Source organism: Misgurnus anguillicaudatus, chromosome 3, assembly GCF_027580225.2.
Source record: "Misgurnus anguillicaudatus chromosome 3, ASM2758022v2, whole genome shotgun sequence".
Lineage (NCBI taxonomy): Eukaryota > Metazoa > Chordata > Actinopteri > Cypriniformes > Cobitidae > Misgurnus > Misgurnus anguillicaudatus.
In genome coordinates this window covers 11,961,618-11,976,547 of record NC_073339.2, presented here as the reverse complement: position 1 = coordinate 11,976,547, position 14,930 = coordinate 11,961,618, and the positions used below count along the sequence as shown (strand labels likewise).

At 37.7% G+C, this 14,930-nt stretch overlaps 1 protein-coding gene across 11 annotated transcripts in view; it reads left to right on the top strand.

The window, feature by feature from the left end:
* mcf2la (mcf.2 cell line derived transforming sequence-like a) overlaps positions 1–14,930 on the top strand; it is a 97,237-nt gene extending 82,307 nt beyond the window's left edge. For 5 of the 11 annotated variants that reach the window (XM_073861267.1, XM_073861264.1, XM_073861260.1 and 2 more), the window contains 11 exons: positions 16–232; positions 1,836–1,928; positions 2,035–2,113; positions 2,701–2,874; positions 4,295–4,387; positions 4,524–4,586; positions 8,622–8,696; positions 12,797–12,906; positions 13,000–13,112; positions 13,371–13,474; positions 13,578–14,930. In XM_073861267.1, coding sequence (XP_073717368.1) covers positions 16–232; positions 1,836–1,928; positions 2,035–2,113; positions 2,701–2,874; positions 4,295–4,387; positions 4,524–4,586; positions 8,622–8,696; positions 12,797–12,906; positions 13,000–13,112; positions 13,371–13,474; positions 13,578–13,657 — 1,201 coding nt within the window. In that variant the 3' untranslated portion in view covers positions 13,658–14,930. Of the gene's footprint in view, positions 1–15; positions 233–1,835; positions 1,929–2,034; positions 2,114–2,700; positions 2,875–4,294; positions 4,388–4,523; positions 4,587–8,621; positions 8,697–8,980; positions 9,056–12,796; positions 12,907–12,999; positions 13,113–13,370; positions 13,475–13,577 lie in introns of all 11 variants that reach the window. The other 6 variants (XM_073861274.1, XM_073861262.1, XM_073861261.1 and 3 more) reach the window with 6 other exon arrangements.

The following is a 14,930-nucleotide window of genomic DNA, read 5'->3' as shown; positions in this document are numbered from 1 at the left end:
GTGCTTCCAGGGTAACCTGAGTGATCTGGGCCGTCTGATGATGCAGGGATCTTTCAGCGTTTGGACGGAGCATAAGAAGGGTCACGTGAAGGTAAAAGACTTTGCGCGGTTCAAGCCCATGCAGAGACACCTGTTCCTTCACGAGAAAGCTCTGCTGTTCTGCAAGAAACGAGAGGAGAATGGAGAGGGTTATGAGAAAGCCCCTTCATACAGCTTCAAACACTCACTCAACGTAAGTGATCACATTACATTAGTTCAATAGCCATATTCAGTTATGACCAAGACCAAGTCCTTTCATCCTGAATGAAAATCATTTGCTAAAGTCACAATAAAACAACATAACTTTTTTTTTAACAACATAACTTTCATGTTCATATGTGTGACCCTGCCTGTAAAAACCCAGTTAACTCTTTCCCCGCCATTGACGAGATATCTCATTCGTCATTTAAGAGAAAATATTTGCATAAAAAAACGTGTTTCTGTGGGTTCACACCAGACACGTTTGATGCGTCAAATTCACGTCTACCACGCGTAGTTGGACGCTTGAACATTTTGAGTGTACTCGCTTCATTCGTAGGTGAAAGCCGCGCATGAAATTCTAGTTATTCGAGACATTCACGTGGAAATTCGCGTCATGGGAGGGGCTTCTGGGACTCCGCTTGCTCCTGTAATCACGTCACTACTAGAGCAAGCTCCTGATTGGTTAACGTGACGCTTTTTTTTCACCAAAGTTCAGATTTTTCAACTCGTGCGTTTCCCACTGCAACGCTTAATTTTAGTCATCGAGACATTCACGCGGAAATTCGCATCATGGGAGGGGCTTCTGCGACTCTGCTTGCTTCCTGTAATCACATCACTACTAGAGCAAGCTCCTGATTGGTTAACTTGACGTTTTTTTTCGCCAAAGTTCAGATTTTTCAACTCGCGCGTTTCCCGCTGCAATGCGTCTACCGCACCACGCTAAAGGCCTCATTCACGTCGCGAGACCTCCAGACGCGCGTCAACGTGTCTTTACATTGACTTGACATTGAAATCACTCGCGTTTGACGCCTCTACCGTGGCTGGTGTGAACGCAGCATTACTGATGAGGTTTTAGGGTTATTTGTAATACCGCGATTATGCACTAGATGGCGCACTTCCTAATTTACAAAAAAACGGAAGCAAAAAAATATTTTTTATTTTACACTGCGTTTGTATTTTGATAATCGTTTTGAATCTGATCTCTAACCAAAATTCTTTACAAAAATGCAATTATTTCAGGTTTTTTTGCTAATCATTTTTTTTTTTTTTTGAAGAAAAATACCCATATTTAAGAATTAATAAGCAGAGAAAAGATATCAATAGAATAAAACGTTTTTTTTCTCATTTGGTTTGTTTGATTATTGTTTGTTTGAAAGCAGAGGGTCTGTTCTTAGATTTGATATATTTGTATTTATATATATATATATGTTAAGAAGAACATTTTCCTGGAAGTTTTTTTTGGAAACTTTGTGAAAATCTCAAAAAATGCTGGCGGGCAACGTTTAAAAAAAATGAGTTTAAGTAATTTTTTGTGATTTGCCGTTTTCTTATATAATGTAAAGGTCACGCTGTGAAAATATAACCTTGAATATCTTTAATATTGACTGAGTAAGGTCATGCCAAAGGTAGAAATCAATGTGAATGTTTCCATCCACCATTTTTTGTATGATCTTTCAAAATGTACATAAAAACACGTGGATGTAAACTCGTTTAGCTTGAGCCATTCATATTGTTTAAAATAATGTATACGTGGTTAACAGTCAAGTATATCGCAAGATAAATAGTCTGATTATGTTTGTCTTTTTATCTGATAGATGAGCGCTGTAGGCATTACTGAAAACGCAAAAAGTGACAACAAAAAATTTGAGATCTGGTGTAACTCTCGGGAGGAGGTGTATATTGTACAGGTAAACTATTTTAATTGTCAAAAGCAAGACGTCTGTAAATGTAATTGAATGTAAATGATTCACTATAACAGTCTCTTTGCCCTTTCATTTTATCATTTATTTTCAGGCACCGACACCAGAGATCAAAACCGCTTGGGTAAATGAGATCCGGAAGGTTTTAACTGGCCAGCTAAAAGCCTGCAGAGGTGAAAAACCCTGTGCCTTACTAATCGTTTGTCAACACGTATGGTATTTATGAGCACAAACTATTTTAGGATTTTGTATAGCTGAACCAAATAATAAAATAGGACAATTTTATACAGTAGCACATTTGTGACTCTGTACTACAAGACCAGACATATGGGTCAATTTTGAGTTTTGATTGATGTATGGTTTGTTAGAAGAGGACAATATTTGGCTGAGATACAGCTATAAAAAAATATTTAATATTGAGAAAGTCCTTAGCAACGCGTGTTACTAATGATAAATACATTTTTATAAATGTACGATAAGAAATTTCCAAAATATCTTCATGTAACATGATCTTTACTTAATATCCTAATGATTTTGGCATAAAAATGTATAATTTTGACTAAAACAATGTATTGTTAACTATTCCTACAATACACCATGTGACTTATGACTGGTATTGTGGTCCAAGATCACATTTCATGCTTGCTTCTATAAAAAATTACCTGGATGCTTATTTGAAAAAATAAGAGTCAATATGATTGAATGAATGAATTTCAAGACAGTTTGTCATTATGTTTCTAATGATTTTGATGTTTGACAGAAGCGAGTCAACAGAAGACTTCAGAGCAGTTAACTCCCACCAGCACCACCCTTATCATGAGCCCCTTTAGGAGCAACCCAAAGACCATCAAGAAGGGAGACGAGAAGAAAACCGAACCAACAGTAGTGGATTCCAGCACGACATCAGTACCCAAAAACACTGATAAGATCAAAGGTCAGTCAGCTGCTCTCTTGTTTATGGATATATTGCTTCACAAACACAAAAGGTGCTATTCACTACATTGTCAAACTTTATGATCATGAATTATCAACGCATATTTCTCAACAGGTCACTAAGTCACATGATCAGTTTTTCAACCAATGAGATGTTGATTATCTTTTGATGTTATTTGGAATCAGTTGACATTATGGCTATGTCCAAAATAGCCCCCTATATGCCTACTCTCATTTACTATTCCCTACATAAGTTCACTAATGGCGCTTTTCCATTGCATAGTACGCCACGGTTTGGTTTGGGTCAGGTCGGGTCAGCTCACCTCACTTTGGCTTGGTTAGTTTTTCCATCGAGTTTAGTAACACTTCAGAGTGGGAGGGATTATAGGCGTGTCGTTATATTTGCGCTGCCTACTGCTGTGACATCATACAAGTGACAGCGTTGTTTTACATTCTCATACATTTATTTTTTTCTCAGTGCAACACAAAATTAAAATTGACCATCACAAATACATGTTTGCACATCGTGTTTATCACTACCTCTGTCTCGCAGTTTCTGTATGAACACCCGTTGCGTCGGTCGAAACGCTCCGCTGAGCCTCATTTAAGTTGCATTTAAGCATATATGCGGACATGCGCATCGCGAATGTGCCGCCGCAAACTGCAAGTCTAAAAAAACTGTAATGGTGTTCCTGATTCTCAATCTGTGGATGTTTTCATTGCTAAAAGGAGTTTGGGAACTTACAGCAAAGCACGGATGACAACAGGTCAGGTTTACTCGAGACAGCACAAGCTAGCATGAAGGTTAAGCTAATCTTTACATTATAGCGATGATGCTGGTAGTGATGATTCTCTCAGACCAATCAGTGATCGACAGTGTTTTCGCGTCACGTTTTGGTATTATCTAGGGTCGCTTGGAACCCCAACCGAGGTGGTACTAAAAAAAAGTATCGGGTACTACGTACTGCACCCAGTGGAAAAGCCCCCAAAAGTAAGGTGACCCAAACAGTGGGGTACTATGCAATGGAAAAGCTCCATAATATAGTTCACTTGAATAAGTGAATTAAAACAGTAAGTGAATTCAAGTTTTATAAATTGGATAAGAGTGCTACCCAGTGGATAATAGCAGAAAAATGGATTGTCGTAAAAACTCGTCATTGGCAGGGAAACGTTTTTTCGTAATTGACGAGAAAACTCCTCATTAATGGAGTATATTTTGGACACAGCATATGTTTGATTTCGACAACATATCAATAAAAACAATCCCATACTGTTTCAGAAGTCCGCTGCTGTCTTTCTGCATTTCTGTGATGTTCTTTTCAGCCCTCTTTTATTTTCTTATACGTGTCTATTTCCCTTATTCTTCTGACTAATCCTGTAATCTTTCTTTCCGTTGTCTTCTTTTCTTCTGTGGAGAATAGACGAGACTGTCACCAGTCCCAACACTGAGAGAGCTGCAGTGGCAAAAAAACGTTTTACACTGCAGGGCTTCAGTAACCTCAAGAGCCAAAAAGGTACAGCTGTGGGGAAACAGCTTTAAATGGCAAATACAGCACTGTTACTGAATTATGCCAAAATATTTATCAAATAATTTAAGTATACATTTTTAAAAGGAACATTTCAAATTTGACTTAATTTATCCAACTGCAGAGCTCGTATCGCCCTCTGGTGGTAAAAGCCTAACATTACCCATGGTCACTCTCTGCCCTCCAGGTATATTGCCGTCTCAGATACATTAAACTAGTTTGTGGATGAGTCTAGATTAGGATCAGTAGTTGCTAACTGTACACTGTAAGAAAATGTTGGTTCAACTTAAAAATTACCTTAAAACTTTTTTAACACAACTTTTTTGATTCCACTAATATTTTTAAAGGAAAACACCACCATTTTTCAATATTTTACTATGTTCTTGCCTTAACTTAGACCACTAGCGTAGCCAGGATTCACAATGTGGGTGGGCCCAGAGAAAATCAGGTGGGCCTTAGCCAAAAAAGCATCTGTTATCAAAATATACAAATATACAAACACACAACTACACCAGTTTCAATATATCACCGTTTAATAAGAACAAAAGCCTGGGCCCTATTTTAACAATCTAAGCGCAATGTGCAATAAACCAATAAGAGTCTCATCTCCTTTACAAGCCAGTTGCGCTTGCGCCATCCCGATTCCATATTTTGGCAGAATTTGTAAACTAAAAAAACGAGCAGAGGAAGAAGACCACCAGTTTAAGATTGATATTAAAAAATTGCGTTGTTTTTATTTGTAATGAAATTGTTATTCTTTTGTATTAAAACATTTAAAAGTCGTTTTCTTTCAGTCATGATCATTCAAGTAAAAATAGCAGGCTTTTAATTGCTGTAAATGTATTGATAGCCCAGATGATCCGTGTTATCTCAAAGAATAGTTTACAAATATGCAAGAAAAGCTTTAGGCCTACTTTAAAAATACTTTAAATAGTAGCTTAATTTGTTGGTATTTGAAAAGTTTCGTTGCAAAAGAAATCTCGTTTTTTGGTTGTGCATTCCAATTAATATCAATTCAACTGCAGTTGGTTTGTTTTGATTTAAACCTTCATAAATTAAAAAATACAGCTAAGTAGCACTATAAAACAAAATAATAACATAACATAATAATAATTTGATAAAAATGTTAAAAAACGGAGTTCTCTCGTTTTGCAACGAAATTCTTCATTTAAACCTTTAAAAGTCGTTTTCTTTCAGTCATGGAAGTAAAAATAGCAGGCTTTTAATTATTGTAAATGTATGGATAGCCTACATGATCATTAATCTCAAAGAATAATTTACAAATATGCAAGAAAAGGTTTGTACTTTAAAAATAGTTTATTTGTAACAATAAATAATCTATAAACGCAATTTCAGCACTAGAACAGCGCTGTGGGTGTTTTGAAATGTAAGCATAACATAAAAACGGTTCTCATCTCATCATATCCACAGGTACAAAGTCATCATATGTAATAAATTTTTTGGGGTAGCATTAAAAAAATTCTAAATAAATGCAATATTTGCATTTGTTTAAAGCAAAACATTTAATTACTTACCAGGCTACAGGTGAAGCAGCTTTTTACGCCTTCAAACGTCATAATCGGTCCTCATTTATGTCCAAGACACTCAATAATAATCTTTAAAACATTTTAACATTTTAATCCTTTGGTTTTTCATATTTTAAACGTTTGTTTGCTGCTGCGCATCCATGTGATAAGCAAATGCACGTTGCCGTTTATAGGCGCAAATGCGCGTTGCCGTTTATAGGCGCGTATGCGCTCATTAAATAACAAAAGCAATATTTCTTCCATTGGCATGTTTTAGTTGGTCAGTGGCGTAGGCTAGTCTATTTTATTTGCCTCAAAATAGCAAAGCACCAACAATGCGCCTGAACACACTTTCAGACCAGAAGGCTCATGGGCGCAAATGTTATCTGCAAAGACTTTTCTTCTTTTAGCTGCTGAACCAACATCTCAGGTTCAGAAACCTCAACGGTAATGTTAAAGGGTGCACCATCAAGCTGTAATAAAGTCTTCTCACCGAAGGTCTTCGTGACCTTCATTCTAAGACAATGAAGCAGCGCAGCTTTCATTATTCCTTACGTGTCAGCCTTAAACCGGGTGTTCATTTCTATGATGTGGGGTGTAGGAGGGGCGAGGAGGCTGTTCGAAATGCGCTATTTATTGCACTACTATTTACAAAATTAACTTATTCCTTATTATAATAGCAAACAAGAGTTTAAAAAAAGATGTATTTTATAGGTCAAGTATAGTAATAAATGCAACATAATTTACTCTTTAGGATAACTAATAGGCTTTACTGGATAGGCAGGTGGGTGGGCCTAGCTGACAGGTGGGTGGACCCAGGCCCACCCATAGCTACGCGACTGACTTAGACTAATTAATACATACCTTTTTTCAATGCGTGCACTTTTATTCTTTGTACAGTGCTTCTTGGATGTGTTGGCATTTAGCCTAGCCCCATTCATTCCTTAGGATCCAAACAAAAGTTTTATTTTGTGCCACCATACTTACTCGTGTAACTACTCATGTAACAGTCTTTAATTAGGGGAAACATGGAAGTGTTTGGTGGCTTCTAAATTCATCCCTGTTTGGAGCCATAGGAATGAATGGGGCTATGCTAAATGCTGGCACATTAACAGGGCGCTGTACAAAGATTAAGTGCACGCATTGAAAAAATATTCATTTGTCTATGTTGAGGTAAGAACTAGGGCTGGGTAAAAATATCGATTCATCAATGCATTGCAATTATTTGTTTCTCAATTCAATATCGATTCATCAAATCCTATGAATCGATTCAGCCCCCCGGCAAATGGCGCCGCTGTGGGCAACACTCTAGTGAGAGCGTTCAGCGTTGTACAAGACGCGCTTTATCAAAACAGAAAGATCAAAGATGGCAAACAGCAGCACTTCTTTCAAGCCTGCACCATCAACGTGATCAAACATTAGTAATACTACACACATTATTTAAAAATATACTCAGGTACTTAATTGCTTGTGTATTTACTTATTATTGAATCGATATCGAAGCAAGTAAATCAATATTGAATTGAATCGAATCGGATTGAATCGAAGCCTCAAGAATCGAAATTGAATCGAATTGTGAAAATCCTAACAATACCCAGCCCTAGTAAGAGCATGGTAAAATATTGAAAAACGGTGGTGTTTTCCTTTGAGTGTAAAATTTTTATGCAACCAGGTAAATTACTTTTTTAAGTTGAACCAACTAATTTTTTAACACTGTAGAATATTTACCGAGTCCCTTAGGTGACATCGGAGTAAAAAAAATCTAAAGTGTAGTTTCATGTGCTCACGCGAAACCTTCACATGCAGAATTTTTTTAAGTTTAGTTTTCGCGTGCGCATGTGAAGCTATCACGTGCGCACGCAAAAACTAAACTTAAAATTCTGCACGTGATAGTTTCACGCGCGCATGTGATAGTTTCACGTGTGCATGCGAAAACTAAACTTAAAAAAAATCTGCACTTGAAAGTTTCATAAGCGCATGCAAAAGTATCACGTGCAGACGCAAAAGTATCAATTCGCACGCTATAGTTTCATGTGTGCACGCAAAACTAAACTTTATTTCATTTTTGCTCCATATCCCCTTAGGGGCTCCGTAACTATAAGATTGTTACATCCATACGAAATGTCAAAATCCAACTCATTTAGAGGCGATTAAATATTTGGAATATGGATGAGCAGGATGTTAGAACCAATGTGATTTCAACTGTAGGTCGAATTACCCAGCATGACATAGCTGTAATAGAAACCGAGTATCTCTCTTTTTGCTTGACGTAGTCGTGACTTTACTTTACGTCAAAGAGCTTGTCACCGGTTACAGTATTAAGGCGCGGTCACACAGAAAGCAATTAAATTCCTGGAGGTCATCACAGTACAGTGGACTCTATCTGCTATTTGCTGATAGCAGTCGTTCCTCCGTCACCTTAGGTTTCAACTCTATCAGGAAGCAGATTAGCATCTGGTCTCCCATTGGTAGTTGCCACATTGCATCACAGGCGTAATTCAACTTTACCGTTGTTGTCACTTAAATAACTTCCGATTGCTCCAGATCAAAACGCCTTTTACAACTTTAAAGATGAGTCAAAAATGTTCCATATATGTGTGTACCTTCCTACCAACCCTGTCTTTTTCTTTTTCTTCTTTCCTGGTTTTGTCCTTTCTTATGCTTTCTCCTTTCTTCCTTCTTGCTTTTGCTGCCAGGATCTCCCCCTAGTCCTGATCACAAAACTAAAAGACATGAGATTAAGAGCGATCCCACGCCATTTGGCTTCAAAGGTACAGCCAGCATTCCTTCGTGTAAAATCACTCATGGCCATCCTAAGCATTTATTTGTACATATTACATAGACTTTCATTATATTTTACTTTTATGTATTGTTTCACCTGTGTGGCATCTAATCCATACATCAAATCCAAATGTACAGCCCTTCTACAGGATATTATGTGTTATGCACTCACAATCCATGCAAATCTATATTTAGTTGTATATTATGCTAAAACTGATCTATGGGGGTGGATACTAAAGCGGTGAAAGGTTCTTATTGGCTGCCTCTCCCGCAGACGCAGGTCCTCACATCACTCTTACCCGAGTGAAGTGGCTGAGCACATCTAGTCTGTTACAGGCTAAAAGGAGAGGTAACTAGATGACTGGTGTGGGAATGAACTTTAACTACTCGGTCGTCTTTATTGCTCACTCGTGGCAAACTCCCAAACACAGACTGGAAGCACTAACTACGAAGCATTGTATTATTTTACTGCGAGTGGTAGTTAATGCCAGATAACTGCTCAATGTTTATTATTAAAAATGCTTTTATTTTGGATGTATGTGAAACCAATCACAAGCTTTCATATAATCGCTTGTACAGTAAGTGACGGATGAGATCAACTCTCCCAATTTAAGCCTTTTTTGAAACACAGTAATTTTACAGTAATTTGCAATGATTGTGCAAGAGAATCCACTTTAGAAAATACAATCCTTCGGGTGGAAACATTCGAGTTTAATGATGCACGAGTGTCTGGTTTGGGTTTCTGTCAGCTGGTTTGCGGTGCTGGATTCACTTTTACTGTTCTGAAACCACAAATCTATCTCTACCAAGCACTTATATGCATTGTTATTCGTAATTATCCACTACTAAAGATGCATTTTAGTGTGTTTATGTATCTCTCATGAACATGTTTTTGTGTTGGTTTGTGGTTGTGTCACATACCCCTTTCACAATCTATCATCAAAATCATTGTCATCTGAACATGAAACACAGACAGCTCTTCCTGTTAGCTCAATGCCTGAAGCTGTTGTTTATTTCTCTTTTCAAATGTACACGAGCAAGAGATACTTCATTCCTTAAACTAGTAAGCTGCCTACATAGATGGCATGATTAAGCTGCCTTTTACGGGAACGTACGTGCGTGATCGAATGCACAGCCTTGCAAAGCACAGTTTAAGCGGGCTTTATACTTATGCGTCGATTGTGTGGCGTAGCCTCCCAAAATGAAATGGCGTTTCAATGCACGCAAGCGCTGTGATTGGTCTGCTAGGACCCCTACCATCAGGTCAAAAGGTAAAAACAAAGATGGGCCAAGTTGAGAGGTGATATTTAACTCAATGTGAATGCTGCAAATTGAGCGTTGCCGCGACAAACGCGCGAGTTGAAAAAATGTAACTTTGGGGGGAAAACGCGCAGCGTTAACCAATCAGGAGCTTGCTCTTGTAGTGACGTGATTACAGAAAGCAAGCAGAGTCGCAAAAGCCCCTCCCATGATACGAATTTCTGTGTGAATGTCTCGATGATTAGAATTTCACGCACGGCTTTCACGTGCGAATGAACGAGTAAACTCAAACTGTTCAAGCGGCAAACTAGGTGCAGTTGACGCGATTTTGACGTCTCAAACGCGGCTGGTGTGAACCCACGGTAAGGCTTTAAGGCTACGGCGTAGGCCCTAAGTATTAGAGCCCGACCGATTTATCGTTTTGCCGATTTTATCGGCCGATATGAGCATGTCGCAGATATATCTGTATCGGTGTATAAGCCGCAGATATGAAGCCGATATGAACGTTCCTTACAGAAAACATTAAATGCTTTTGAAAGATGTAAGTACTTGTTTGTCCAGCAGAGCGCGCCCTACTGGTTGCTAATGGCGACCCAGGTCACTCACTGGAGTGACACCAGCCAATCCCCCGCCCCTTCACTTCAGTCAGTCAGTCTCTCAGTTCAGGTGGCGGCAGTCAGGCGGTTTCTTCACAACATTTTACAGCTGGTATTAGGACGCGCTTTGGTCGATTGGATTATAAGTGGGTGAGAGAGACACGTTCCCGTTTAGTTTTGGTGTTTTTAATCCGTCTCTTTTGTCCACTTGCGAGTTGTTTAAAACGCAAGCGGGAGAAATAACGCGAGGCGGAGAAAGGAGGCGTATAAACTGTCTGTGGGAGTACAGCTGCTTGTGCTGTTACATGCTCATTTCAAAGCAATTGATTAAATAAGCTCGCGCAACTTTACACCCTCACAAAATTAAAGAGGCGGAGAGCAGACGCTTTAGTTTTATAAAAGTTTAAAGTCCCGGCAGAACACTGTGGGTTCGCGTCATAAAAACGTTGTGCAGTACATTAAACATAAGCCTACATCAGTATGTTGTCAGTAAGTCAAGCATTGTCGTCTGAACGGTAAGTTTCTAATTATTTTGTGAAGTACATAACTTAATGTAAAGCTAATAAACAATGACTTTATAAGTTTTCATTTTTTAAAATAAGCCCAATATAACATTATTCTTGTCAAAACTGACAATGATTTAAGTTATATGTATTTTGTTTTGTTTGTGTTTTAAAGTTATTTATAATAAGTCAAGTTTACTGTTTTGTGCACTTATATCAGAATAGTTTTGGATAATAAAGTTTATTGTTAACTTGTAAAACACACCTGCCTATATTACATATCTTTGTCACGTCATTTTAAGTGTTTGATCACCACATTTGTGGTGTGATCATAGAGTGATCATTGCAAAAAAGTATTTATATATAGTATATTCTGTTAATGTATATAGTGTATTATATGTACAGTAGCCTATTGTAGTATAATATACTGTAGTATATGTGTACTGTACTATAAAATGCACATAAAGAATATCGGCCGATATATCGTTATCGGTCTTTTTTTACTCCCTAATATCTGTATCGGCATCGGTCCCAAAAAATGCATATCGGTCGGGCTCTACTAAGTATAATAAACAGTATAATAAACGCTTTATTTGACTTGTACGTGAACGCAGAGTTCGACAAAATGCAATGCATCTCCTGGGCTACATACTACATTCCCCTGTACACGCACGTACACGCGACCTGTGTGTACAACAGGCACAAAATGCCAAAATTTGCGTCACACACACTGTACGCGGACCCTCATGTACGCGTAAAAAATGAAGCATACTTCAAGAAAATTTTTTTTTAGTATTTTTGTCTTGTTTTCAGTAAAAATATCTAAAAATTCTTAAATTAAGATGCTTTTTCTTAATGAGCAAAACGACTCAAGTAAATAAGTCTAGTTTTTAGACCAAAAATATCTCATTTGAGTGATTTTGTGCATAAAATAAGCTAAAAAATCTGCCAATGGGGTAAGCTTATTTTTCTTGAATTAAGTGTATAAGAAAAAATTTTCAAGATTTTTTGCTTAGCCCAGAGCAGATTTTTTTGCATGTTTTATGCACAAAACCACTTAAATTTGATATTTTTGGTCTAAAAACTAGACTTATTTTCTTGGGTCGTTTTGCATCTTAATTTAGGAATTTTTAGATATTTTTACTGAAAAACAAGACAAAAACATTTTTCGCAGTGTGCATTATAAAAAAAAAAATATATATATATAAGAATTTTTTGTTGTAGAGCACAGAGTTTAACCTGACATCAACTGTAACATAACTGCACGAATTGCAACTTTACTGCGCATGTGCACAGGTTGGCAAGTGCCTCACATAATCCCTTTCCCCAGAGAATTGACAGTGTTCATTGATTTTTGATTGGTTCTTTTTTTTCTGGAAGGCGGGACTTCCATCTCCAGAGCGGGCATATTGAGCGTTGCTTTACCCCCTGTTCATAGTAATACAAGTGCTCAATCTTGATTATATCTATCATCATTGGTGCAACTTAGTATAAACTATACCGAAACCAGTTTGCTGTGTGTTTCACCTGCCTGTGTTTGTGCCACATGGAGATGCTGAGTGTTTCAGATCAACTGCATGAATATCGGTGTGCAGCTACCCAAGTAGTAGTAGTAGACTCCGAGGCAGCTTACTAGTTCCTTGCACCATCCTCACGGTTTGCCACTCTCTTGTCCCACATCACCATAACCCAACCATCACCAGTTTGTTCACCTGTGTTCTCGTCTTTAAGGGTTCACCAAGGCATCTCTGTCTATGGATGCATCTGAGGAGAACGACGATTATTCGAGCGCTGAGGATCCCATGAACTCTGACCCTGAGGAAGATGGAGGAAAGAAACTGGTGAGTCATTGTAGCCACAATTACCCAAAATCACATTCTTGTTGAGTTTCACCCACGATAGCCTCATATTTGCTTGTTTGTTTGTGCTTGTAGTCTCCAGGCAGGTATGTGGTAGTTGCTGACTATGACAAAAGTGGACCGCAGGAGCTGACGGTAAAGAGTGGAGACACAGTGGAGCTGGTGAGGGAGGGAGATGATGGACGTTGGTAAGTGTCCTACTTTCAGTTTATGCAAGTTCAACAACACTCGCCTTTGAAAGCTAACACAGATATTAGTCGGCTACTTCCAGATGAAGTGAACCCATAATTAGATTTGTTTTAAATATCAAATGTTACGTAACAGAAGAGCGACATTAATTTGGGACCCTGTTGTACTTTGATCTCGTTTAATAAAATTAGATGGCATTTGTGTGTGTTTGTTGTCTTGGTCTCATGTTAATGCTCTGATGTTTTGTGGTCATTCAGGTTTGTGCGTAATCTGAGGACCAGTAAAGAGGGCTGGGTCGGTGCCGCAAACCTGCTCACGCTTATCGGAGAATCCAAATCGTCTCAGTCTCTCTCCAGCTCGGGTAACACATCGCCCACCAAATAAAATTTGCTATGAATCAGTATGCTGCCACATCACAAGGTCTGTATGCCGTAACTTACGTAACTGTACGTGATTTTCAACAGAAGGCAGTGGATCTGGAAACCTCAGCACATCCTCCAGTTGTAGCGAGACCTACACGAGCTTCTCGGATATCAAAGCCTGATGCCAGTGACTCGAACCCGCTGCAGCGCCGCCTTGTGGCAGCTCCCTCACAGTGCACTTTCTACTGACGCTACTCAAGTCTTGTACTGTATTGAATCACTTCTGCTGAGAAAATATACAGACTTCTGGAGTCAGTGTCCTCCATTCAGGATATTTAAATAGAGGTCCAGTCCTTCTCAGCATTTACTTGTTTATATGTGGAGCGATACATTTTGGTATATGATGATCTCTTTGAAATAGTCTTTTCGTCCATTTTTTTTTTAAATGATGCTGTTACCTGCATGATGGTTTTCGTAAATGATGACAAAACAAAAAAATTATTCTTGTTATTCATCAGTTACACCCAAGTAGCCCATATTTAATTTAAACCTTATAGGGTCTTTAACTAGACATCACGGGTCTCCATCAGTTTTATTGATCTTACATTCAGTGTCTTTTGGGAACATCAGATTTTTTTTACCATCATAAGCTCCTGTCTGATTTGCTGTAGCAGCAAGACAATGAAATTGTGTTTTTTTTTTACGATAGATATTCTTGATATGCCTGGATCCAGCAATTGAAATGACTGTGAAAAGTCCTGTCATTCACTGTATGTATTAATCAAAATCTGTATAGTTTAAATTATTTCCTGTAAAAGAAGATTTGTACAGATATTAACTTTTATCTCATGTTTTTCATTAAAACAGTATATAAATATATACATATTGTATATGATGACCACTATTGGTGTGTGTCAATGAATTGTATTTTATTGTATTTTGTTGTATGCGTCACTTTACTGAGTTGCACCTTTCATGTACATGGTATTACAGTTTTCCAGTAACAGCATACCGGTTGTATTCACATTGTATGTAATTTAGTTAATGTAATTTCTTGTGTTATGATAATCTATCATTTAATTTGGTATAAAAGAAGGAAATTGACAATTAGTAAGTATTTCCTAAAATCTGTCAGCAAGTTGGTCTACATTAATGTATCAGAAACGATTGATTTTGGCGATGAACTAAATATTATACTGGATTTCTGTACTTTATATTCAAAATTGCATAATTGTAAATGTGTTTAATCCTTTTAAGCAATACAACATCACTGTCAATTTTTACATTTTATGTGGCACATTGCTGCATGTTATTGTTTTAGCTCTACTTGTTTTTATTTGGCATTAAAGCATTGTTCTGTATTAGACTCTGTATATGTGTAAATATGTATTTAAGAGGTTGTATGAGATGAAATTTAAAGTGTTTAGGCATAAATAAACTTCACTGAAACATTTA